The sequence below is a fragment of the Gadus macrocephalus genome, chromosome 11, assembly GCF_031168955.1.
Source record: "Gadus macrocephalus chromosome 11, ASM3116895v1".
In the NCBI taxonomy this organism is placed as follows: domain Eukaryota; kingdom Metazoa; phylum Chordata; class Actinopteri; order Gadiformes; family Gadidae; genus Gadus; species Gadus macrocephalus.
In genome coordinates this window covers 4617869-4627868 of record NC_082392.1, presented here as the reverse complement: position 1 = coordinate 4627868, position 10000 = coordinate 4617869, and the positions used below count along the sequence as shown (strand labels likewise).

Genomic DNA, 10000 nt, shown 5'->3' with positions numbered 1-10000 from the left:
TGGGCGCAGGTCATCAGCAAGATGGCGGTGCAGCTGATAACGGACAGCACTACGGCGATGATGACCAACACCATCTGCACCACCTCCGTCCCACTCTTGTCACTCTCCCGTCTTGACTCCAGCGTCTGGATCCCACAGCGCAGGCCGTCGTAGCCCCTGGTGCACCTGCACGGGGGGGCAAGCAGGGAACCAATCAGCGAGGAGCGTGTGGTTTCATCAACAAATCCACAATCAGCTTCCGCATGACTTATTATTTTGTTTATTTAGTCTGACAGGCGGACCAACTAAAAGCCGTTTTGCGAAATCCCGGGTCAGAACTTCAACAGATTGCGCCGGATGTACTCACACACACACTGGCTCTCTCAGGTCCTCCATGTACTTGCAGTAGCCATGGATGCAGAAGCCCAGGTGGCTCGAGGTGCAGGGGTCCAGCGTGGTGGACAGGCTGTGGGCGGGGGTGTAGCTGTCGGGGTGGGTGCTGTTCCCCGGTCTCGAGGGGGTGGTGGTTCTCTTGCCCTTGTGCTTGTTCCTCCTCTTGTTCCCCTTCCTCCTCCTACTCTCCCCGGCTGGCCTCTCTGAAAGGGCTGGGAGGGAGAAGGGTGGGAGAGAACAGTGTCAATGAACGGTGAGGGGGAAGAGGGAGAGAGGGGAGGATGGGAGAGAAGCGGGAGAGAGAACAAGGAACGGGCGAGAGAGAGAGAGAGGGGAGGAGGGGGTGAGGGAGAAGGGAGGGAGAAATTGGTGAGAGGGTGACAGAGAGAATGGTCAGAGATAGAAGGGCCGGAGAGAGTGAGGGTGAGGAAAAAGGGGGGTGGGAGAGAAATATGAGGGAGCGGTGAGAGAGGAGGGATGAGAGAGAGGAAGGAGAGGGAGACGAGCCGGTGAGTCTTGCGGCTCTGGAGGATCCGGGTTGAATTCACCGCCGTAGTCTACTTCCCAGGGTTTAAGAGAGGCCTTGTGGCATGAGAGACGGGTGGGAATGCACCTGTCTCTATGAATCAATGTGACCTCTGGCAAAGATTGCTGAATCTTTGACTTTCACCCCTTTGTTTTATTGAGAGTGAAACTGAATAAGGCAACCACGGCAGCTCATGAGGTTAATATGAGAGATGAAATGTTGTTCTGCCACAACGTTGCGACACATTTCCCCAAGATCGGCTAAAAACTTTTTTACGATACAATAAAAGCCTTGACTGTGCTTCGAACCATAAAAAAGCTATGTCTTATCTCGTACATAGCAACCGAGATATTTGGCTATATTGTTGGAGAAGGCAGGTGCATCCATGTTTTCGACCCAGTCTGCCCTTTCTTACAGTCTCTTACATTTGCATGTCTCAGAATGAACGCATACAACCATTATGTTTTGTAAGTCTGTCTTTGGCATTCTATTTAATGATTTCATTTGTAATTTTTTACGCCACATACAAAAGTTATGATGCTCGTCATCGTAGATATGCTAACGACTCCAAGGTCCATTTATCAGAGTAGCACGCAGCCACAGCCCAAAACCAGGCACTTAGGGCAGTGTTTGGCCTTACACACGCCAACCATAAATCCCAGGCCAACCCTTTCAAAGTTGTAGAGAGTGATTATGAAATGTCACACACATTATTACCACGATATGTTGGCAGCATAAACAAACTGTCAAGAAGTGTCACGCTCATTGTGTAGATGGATGAGCAACACAGCATCAATCACACATTTATTAGCATATTATAGTCTGACGTTGAATATTTAAAATATGAAACAACTGCCTTGGGTCGTTTATGGTATTGAGCAGTGAGCACTGATCAGATAGTCGGTCGGTCGTGTGAGTTGAGGGCAGCATACCATGCAGCGGCACGTGACCCACAGAGTCCGTTCCTCCGGACAGCTCGTCGCTGAGATCCTCTGAGGTCTCATCGTCGTCCCCTGGAGCTCCCAGCACACCTCCCCCGGAGGTCAGAGCACCCGTCGCCGGCAGTCCTGCAGAGAAGGTCACCACCGATCCCAGCGCCCCTACAACACTGCAGACTGTACACAACCACGCAAACACACACACACAAACACACACACACACACACACACACACACACACACACACACACACACACACACACACACACGCACACGTGCGCACACACACGCCAAGAACAACAGAAACATATAAAAATAGATTTTGAGTGACGTCAATTCAATAGAGAGGTTTGAGGAAATGTTTTAGATAATGAATCTGAGCGTATTTCTCATTGAATCACCTGAGACTAAACTAAAAAGGCTGAACGGTAATCTAATATAACTGTGGGAGTTCAGACAACACAAGGACAATGACATGGCAATAAGCACGACTTATATAATACTCTATCAGTATATATTTGATGACTAATTAAAAAGAAACGATCAACCTCAAATGATCAACATAAAATACAACTTAGAACACATGAAAGAACACATGAAAGTTTGCTCCTGATTTGTATTTGGCTGAAAAAAAATAAAAAGACGATGCATTGGTGTCGATGGAAGTGCGGCTAAAGCTGGAAGTTTGATCCAGGCACTGACAGACATTCTGGTTCAGGACCCTGACAGACATTCTGGTTCAGGACCTTCAGTCAGACGGAGGGGGGGTTTAGGGCCACAGCCGTCCTGATCCAGGCTGAAGCTACACGATATTCAGTTGTGAGCGACCTGACCTGAACGTCAGAGCGCTCGGACTGGTCTTTCTTGTCTCGCTATAATTTAAAAACCATCATTCTCCAGCATATTTATTATAGTTGAACCCCTGCCCCCCTACGCACACACAGATACACCCAAAAACACACACGTTCAATCATACACTCCTATTCAAACTCACACACACTCACGACCAAAGGAACATACTCACATACAAACACACACACAAACACGTAAGAAAGTCCAGAGACTTACCAAGATACAGGAGGAAGGCAAGGTTGAGAGAGTTCATATCCCAGGAGTGTCAAGTGTACGTGAGTGTGTTAGTGTGTTTGGGAGTGGTGTGCTGATCAGTGCACTTGAGTCCAGTGCGGTGAGCTATGTGGTGTCTACCTTAGCTTATGTGATGCTTTTATAGACACAGCTTGAGCCTGCCCTGTCTGCCTTCCGGGAGGGTGTGTGTATGCATAAGTGTGTGTGTGTGTGTGTGTGTGTGTGTGTGTGTGTGTGTGTGTGTGTGTGTGTGTGTGTGTGTGTGTGTGTGTGTGTGTGTGTGTGTGTGTGTGTGTGTGTGTGTGTGTGTGTGTGCGTGCGTGTGTGTGCGTGTGTGTGTGTTAAATGTTAGGCAATGACTTGGCATCTCATGTTCTGTAATCGGTACTTGGTCTGAAACACAAAAACCAATCAATTTATTCCAATTGGTTCCTCATCCAGAAAAAAAACAGTGAATACATTGTTTTTACTATTATTGCTTCCGGACTATGATGACAGAACTATAGTTCCGTTGGCCGGTGTGATGCAATGGCAGAGTCAATTGTAGATAACAAGGATTAACATACAGGTCCCTAAATTTGAAACATAAAATTTAAAATCTGTAATCCTAACTCAGCGCCCTAATCTTAAAACCCTGTCGCTATTGATCATTATGAAATAATATAAAAAGTAGAACCCAAAGAATACAAGAATATATGATTGTGCTGTGAATGTAATCAATTGTAAAGATGGGATATGATTTGTACTTTTTCTTTGTAATTTTTCCAGTGTTTAGATGAATGGCATTACATTGTGATTTTACAAGACACAGCCTTCAGGATTGTAAACAATATCATGGGCCTCATGAGGATATTTCTTATAAATAGAAAATGACACCCTGTGAATGCTTTGTGTTGGGGTCTTTCACTGAAATCTCAAGGCGTTGATACTGTGTCGGTGTGAGTCCATGCAGCCTTCAACTCCACCGGTGACTTCACCCTACAGAAAGGGTACGTTGTGTGAGGCTTTAGTTTTGTCTACGAGTTTAAGGTTAAGAGAATTGAATTCCTGATGGTAAAAACCTGCTAGGAATGCCACAAATGTCCCCAGAGTCCCTGACTAAACCAGTAGGACATGTGTTGTTTATAAAGAGGCAGAGATTAAATGTTTGGATAACGCGCCATTGGCTGATATGTCCATGGATGCCCTGACCGTGGAAACTCTGACATGAGTGGGGAAGACTGTCTCCTTCCAATGGAATAACACCGGACCCACCGGTCTGCACATCAGCTAATAGCAGAGCTGTGCCGGGCTTGGCTTGTGTGTGTGTGTGTGTGTGTGTGTGTGTGTGTGTGTGTGTGTGTGTGTGTGTGTGTGTGTGTGTGCATGCGTGTGTGTGTGCGTGCGTGTGTGTGTGCGTGCGTGTGTGCGTGTGTATGTGTGTGCGAGTTTGCACATGTGCGACCATGTGTTTATGCAAATACTTTATGCTATCAAGTCAATTCTATATGTTTGCATACATCTGAGACCGGATTAACAAAACTATTTTAGCAATGCAAAACTTTGTAACTGCTGTATTTCGTTAAGATGAAATTATGAGGGAAGTTTAGCAAAATTGCTCCTCACCAAACGACATCTGATATCCTTACTTTGGTCTTACTCTTGATTTTACAAGATAACATTGTCCTTAGTTGTTCGACAACTTATCTATTGCTTTTAATTGGTAATATTGTTTGAATGTTTGAATTGCTTCTATTCCCAATGTGTTCTCATTTTAAGGTTAGCTACTCACTGAGTGATTCAAATAAGGTCTATGTTTTAATAATCTAGAAGAAACATAGGTCTGGCACTAAAGGCTAAGCTTACAATCACTTCTCAGTATTTTATTTATTAAGATTGTAAAGTATTGGTGTGTAGAAGCCTTTTAAAAAGTTTAAGAATGAAATAAAACAACTTCTAAATACATAAATGTATGAAGCCCTTAAAAAATGAAAGGTTCTCAGGAAACTAATGAGCGATTGCAAAGATCATTCTTAGGAATTATCATTCCCTGTAAGGAAATCAACTGAATTTGTTCAGCATCGGAGAGAGGACAGGAGGAGACTTAACACACTCGGCATCACTAACGAGGTCACACACACTGAGCAGGTTGGTACTGATTAACCTGTGACAAGGTCCTTGTGACTAACTGCCCATTTAATCGACACGTTCCTCCTGCATATCATGAATAGATCAGTGACTCGCAGCGGACCCGATCTTTTTATTTTCGCTTTTTTCTTACCCAAACCGAACACCATCCAACACACAACCCGACATTTTAACGTAACATGACGACGCAACGACTGAGTATTTTCCTTGAGCAATAGAAGCTGGCAGGACGTTAAAATAGTATATTTCCCAACAAACATTAGGCGATACGATTGCGTCCTACCCGGTTCCATTGTTGACCCACATTGCTGTCGTCACTGTGATGGGAACAACGACATTGATGTGATAGAATTACATAAAAGAATGAAGCCTTGAGATGCCTTTATCTGATAATAATAATTTCAGTGTGTGTGTGTGTGTGTGTGTGTGTGCGCGCGCATGCTCAAAAGTATACCGCGCTACAGTGCTGACATTTTGACATTGTTGCACCCGATTCATCAAGAACGGAGAGGAATTTGGTTGTTGGAGAATATTTTTTGTAATGTAAATGACTATGTAAACAGTGAAGTTACCAATAAGTGACAATGACTGGAGTTCTTCATGGGTCCTTCAGAACATGATACATTTGAGCGTTGCGTAATAAGGACAGGAATCATGCTGAGCGCAAAGTTTAGTTTTATTCTAGTTTATAGGCGTATTTATTATTATTAGCATGAATAATCTAGTATAACATTCAAAATGAAAACAAATGCAAAAATGAGGAAATCGTGGGAATATAGATGGAAACACTTCAATGCGTAATGACTATCAATCATAAATACAAGTTTATAATTGTAACACATGTTTATGCAAAATACTTGATATCAAAAATAGAAAAATACAAGTAATATATATAAAAGACACCTGAAAATGAAACGCAAATATATTTTTTGAAGTATTTCAATATGCTGAAATAAATGCTACAAAGTGCAGATAAGATTCAACATTCAAGCATTTGTCACACACATGCCCGCCCTTCCTCATGCACACTCACATATACATACACACACATACACACACACACACACACGCTAGGCCCTTTCCACTCCCATGTATCCCGCTCTCTTCTTTGGCAGTGGGCATTTGTTTTTCCTGTACCTGTGAATAAAACTCAACTTTATGTATAATATTACATACAACATGAACACAAGTAAAATCCAGATATCCATTGGTTGGCATTACGTGGCCCAATCCCATTTCTACCCCTTACCCCTTCCCCCTCCCCCTTGTTTTGAAGGGGGAAGGGGTAAGGGTAAGGGGTAAGGGGTAAGGGGAAGGGGTAAGGGGTAAGGGGAAGGGGTAAGGGGTAAGGGGAAGGGGTAAGGAACCCCTTCCCCTTACCCCTTCCCCTTCCCCCTTCAAAACAAGGGGGAGGGGTAAGGGGAAGGGGTAAGGGGTAGAAATGGGATTGGGCCTAAAAAAAGACTGGGATTCACTGGCAAATACTGACCATTTGAAGAAGAAGTAAAGCGCTCCCGTCAGCCCTATGAGCAGCATAACCACACACACCGCCACAAGCACCCACTGCTCCTCCTTCATTGGCTGGAAGACCAGTTCCATCTGCGCACACCTGTGGCCATAGTAGCCTCTCTCACACCTAGGGGACGCACATTGTCGCACACACATACACAGGTTCACACACAACCATACACACACACACACACAGACACAGTCGCGTTAGACGTTTAGAGATTGGGTATGCTGGCCTTGTGATTTGATGCAGGATTGTCACCATGTTCGCGCGTGCGCACACACACACACACACACACACACACACACACACACACACACACACACACACACACACACACACACACACACACACACACACACACACACACACACACACACACACACACACACACACACACACACACACACACACTTACTTACTTGCAATGATGTTCATTCAAGTCCACCAGCAGCATACACTTGCCGTGGTTGAAGCAGTAGTTCTGGTGGTCGGAGCCGCAGCTCTCGATTGGCGACCTCTCCACACGACGGCGCTGTTGCCCCATCTCTGAACGGTATAACAGTTCAACATTTTCGGCATTTCCTTTCAGTGAAATTAGACATGGGATGAATTATATGTCAAAGATTTCTGTAATGTCGGACTTCTCTCTGCGTTTTTTTCCCAGACCATTTTGTTTGAATGTAGACCGGCCTATGTATAAATTCTCTTTGCATATGGTTTTCAGTTGCATATAAAGTAACTTTGTCGATTAGTCCTTCTCAGTAATACACACATAGTGTAGAAGCCTATACTTGTTGCAGGGACTGCATATTTTTAGCAGAATAAAATGAAAACCAAACCTCCCAGGCACATAGCCCTACCGTTATACGCAGAGACACTGCCCGCCGTGTGCTCTCTGGCTCCAGTGTCAGAGAGAGCCGAGGGCCAGACCAGCATCAGCCCTGATCCACAGAAAAAAACATTTCCACATAATATCAGCCTCGTATATTTACTTTATTCAGGTTCGCCTTTTTTTTTTGCCTGGGGTCTTATATAAACAGCTTGGCGGTGTGGATGTGTTGCTGTTCCTGTTCCCCGCCGGTCCGCGTGTCTGTACCAGTCTGAATGAATGTGTGGCGTGTGCAGACAGAACGCTATCACCTCAAAAAATACATAATATAGTGTGTCGAGGCCACACCATTCCAATAACTTGATTTCTTCGCCTTCTTCGCTTCATTAACTCTCTTTCATTCTCTAACTTGAGGTTTGATAGACACAAACTCCCTCGTTGCTGGGTGTTTCTGTGCAGGTTGCTGGGTGTCATCGTCTCAGGATATGAAAAATCTGACTAAGCTTGTAGCCGCTGTTGCTCAATTCGTTAAATCATTGTTTTATTCGCCATTTATAATGAACTGACTCACTTTAATATCCCTGGCCAGCCTACAACAAAAATAAATATTGTCTTGAGATATGCGTCTTATCTACAACTCGAACAGCGATTGCGACTACAGCACTATTTGACCGACCTCTCGAAAGTAGGGCTATAGGTCAATAAAACAAACGTCACTCGTGGAGTAAAAGGGTTAGCCGATAAGAAAAAAATGAAAGTAGGCCTACCATGCCACAGAAACCAATCGCAAAACTACACACTTGCCTGCTAATCGAGCAAAAAGTGCTAACGTTAGGCCTCAAATGCAAACATTAAATCAAAACAGTAAATACATGCAAGGAGACTAGGTATAGGCCTACTTCAAAATGCATCGTCATCTTAAAATAAAAACAAAGTGCGCCAGACAAGCACTTTACGAGCTTGAGTATCTACACTAAACACTTACCTGAAAGAGAGAGGAGAATGGGGGCTATCGCGTACATGGTTCGAGCGGGACAACGGAGGTGAGTAAGGAGAGAGCAGTCTGGTGACACTGAGGGCAGACAGACACGAAGGGTGGAACAAGTGGATTTCACAGGAGCCTGCTTTTCCGATGAGACAAAAAATAAACAAATAGCTAATTTAAAGGAATGGGTGTGGTGGTATGTCTGATGTCACTTTTTATATTAAAAAAATAAATAAAGGAAGAAAGACCAAGATAAGTGAAAAAACCTTCCTCCTTGTTGCGCTGGCCCCCGATTTATACTGTAGCCTATTACAGAACAACATTGTTGTAATCTTCTTTTTGGGAAATTGATCTTTCATAATAAGATAGGTCCTTTAACAGATTATAAAAACACATTGGCATTGAAGAATACTAACATATTGCCTCCTCATATGACTACTCAAACTTTTTAAAAATAAATAACAAAGATAATTCTATAAACTAACTATTTCGGACTTTAGAATTTATTTCTATATGTTCAATTGTTTTGTTACGTCTGTCAAAAATCAGGTTGCATATCTTAACGTTTTTTTTTTATAATCCGCATAAAAGTAGTCAGATTATTGTTCCCATTTACATATCTTCCATCTGATCTAGGCAATTTTAGAAATCACAGAACAGATAATATTTCCATTTTTTTTTATTAACATACAAAAGGTTAAATTAAAGTTGTAATAAATAAATGTACACATCGTTATAAATATCTGCTAAAATATACACCTTCTTCTTATCTTTCTTGACGTCCAGTCCTTTTCAAAGCGCCTTGTATCAGCTCTCTCTCTGTCTGTCCATTTCTGACTCCCTCCCTCCCCCTTCCCTCCCCTCCCCTCCCCTCCCCTCACCTCCCATCCCTCCCTCTATCTCTGTCTTTCACTCACACTCTCTCTCTCTCCTCTCTCTCTCTCTCTCTCCTCTCTCTCTCTCTCCTCTCTCTCTCCCTCTCTCGTCTCTCTCTCTCTCTCTCTCTCTCTCTCTCTCTCTCTCTCTCTCTCTCTCTCTCTCTCTCTCCCTCTCTCTCTCTCCCTCTCTCTCTCTCCTCTCTCTCCCTCTCTCTCTCTCTCTCTCTCTCTCTCTCTCTCTCTCTCTCTCTCTCTCTCTCTCCCTCTCTCTCTCTCTCTCTCTCTCTCTCTCTCTCTCTCTCTCCTCTCTCTCTCTCTCTCTCTGGGATGCTGTACTACCCTTATTAATGAGGCACACATTTGGTCACAAATGTTTTGCATGCAATCAGAAATAAATTTCTTTCATTTTCTGATATGCACCCGATGAGGGGAGATGATGATAGAGCAATGAGTATAACAGTCAATTGATTTATAATGATTGCAAAGATGAGGGGAGGTTGAAGATGATGAGGATGATGATGATGCCGAGATGATCACGAAGACGATGTAACGAAACCAACGCATCACACAGCAGTCCTCAGGTCCAGCATATTTTTGGGGGGATTTTTGATGCATCTGAAATAAAAGCATGTATTAATATATATATATGAATCATGAGCAACATAACATTCTGTCATTGCAATAAAAAATGGCAACTGAGGCCTACTAATCACAGCACTACAACAAACCCACCTCTTACGAATCCA

At 43.6% G+C, this 10000-nt stretch overlaps 3 protein-coding genes across 5 annotated transcripts in view; all 3 read right to left on the bottom strand.

Annotated features, from left to right (window-relative positions):
* areg (amphiregulin) overlaps positions 1 to 3061 on the bottom strand; it is a 6089-nt gene extending 3028 nt beyond the window's left edge. The window contains exons 1-4 of the mRNA XM_060065374.1: positions 2905 to 3061; positions 1831 to 2013; positions 347 to 584; positions 1 to 165 (exon numbers count right to left, since the gene is read on the bottom strand). Of these exons, the coding sequence (XP_059921357.1) occupies positions 1 to 165; positions 347 to 584; positions 1831 to 2013; positions 2905 to 2941 (623 nt within the window). The 5' untranslated portion in view covers positions 2942 to 3061. The remainder of the gene's footprint in view (positions 166 to 346; positions 585 to 1830; positions 2014 to 2904) is intronic.
* A 2646-nt stretch (positions 3062 to 5707) lies between these two features.
* Positions 5708 to 8684, bottom strand: LOC132467821 (proepiregulin-like). Of its 3 annotated transcripts, XM_060065381.1 has the most exons (6): positions 8643 to 8684; positions 8377 to 8463; positions 7423 to 7503; positions 6982 to 7150; positions 6539 to 6685; positions 5708 to 6186 (listed from the first exon to the last, which is right to left on the bottom strand). In XM_060065381.1, the coding sequence occupies exons 2-6, from the start codon at positions 8411 to 8413 to the stop codon at positions 6120 to 6122; spliced, it is 501 nt and encodes a 166-aa protein (XP_059921364.1). In that variant the 5' UTR covers positions 8414 to 8463; positions 8643 to 8684; the 3' UTR covers positions 5708 to 6119. The 3 variants fall into 3 exon arrangements, with proteins under 3 accessions (XP_059921364.1, XP_059921363.1, XP_059921365.1); XM_060065380.1 differs by lacking the exon at positions 8643 to 8684 and having other exon boundaries at positions 8377 to 8621; XM_060065382.1 differs by lacking the exon at positions 8643 to 8684 and having other exon boundaries at positions 6982 to 7108; positions 8377 to 8616.
* A 765-nt stretch (positions 8685 to 9449) lies between these two features.
* Positions 9450 to 10000, bottom strand: part of LOC132467607 (epigen-like) — a 2552-nt gene continuing 2001 nt past the window's right edge. Inside the window, exon 6 of the mRNA XM_060065017.1 lies at positions 9450 to 9830. Within this exon, the coding sequence (XP_059921000.1) occupies positions 9818 to 9830 (13 nt within the window). The 3' untranslated portion in view covers positions 9450 to 9817. The remainder of the gene's footprint in view (positions 9831 to 10000) is intronic.

What these genes read in the sequence shown, in the direction of transcription:
- LOC132467821 (XM_060065381.1), bottom strand. Translation starts at nt 8,413, where the DNA reads ATGTACGCGATAGCCCCCATTCTCCTCTCTCTTTCAG. An exon ending in CAGTGTCTCTGCGTATAACG is followed by an intron (nt 7,151 to 7,422) that starts GTAGGGCTATGT and finishes GTCTAATTTCAC; the next exon opens with TGAAAGGAAATGCCGAAAAT. An exon ending in CTTTACTTCTTCTTCAAATG is followed by an intron (nt 6,187 to 6,538) that starts GTCAGTATTTGC and finishes TTTTATTCACAG; the next exon opens with GTACAGGAAAAACAAATGCC.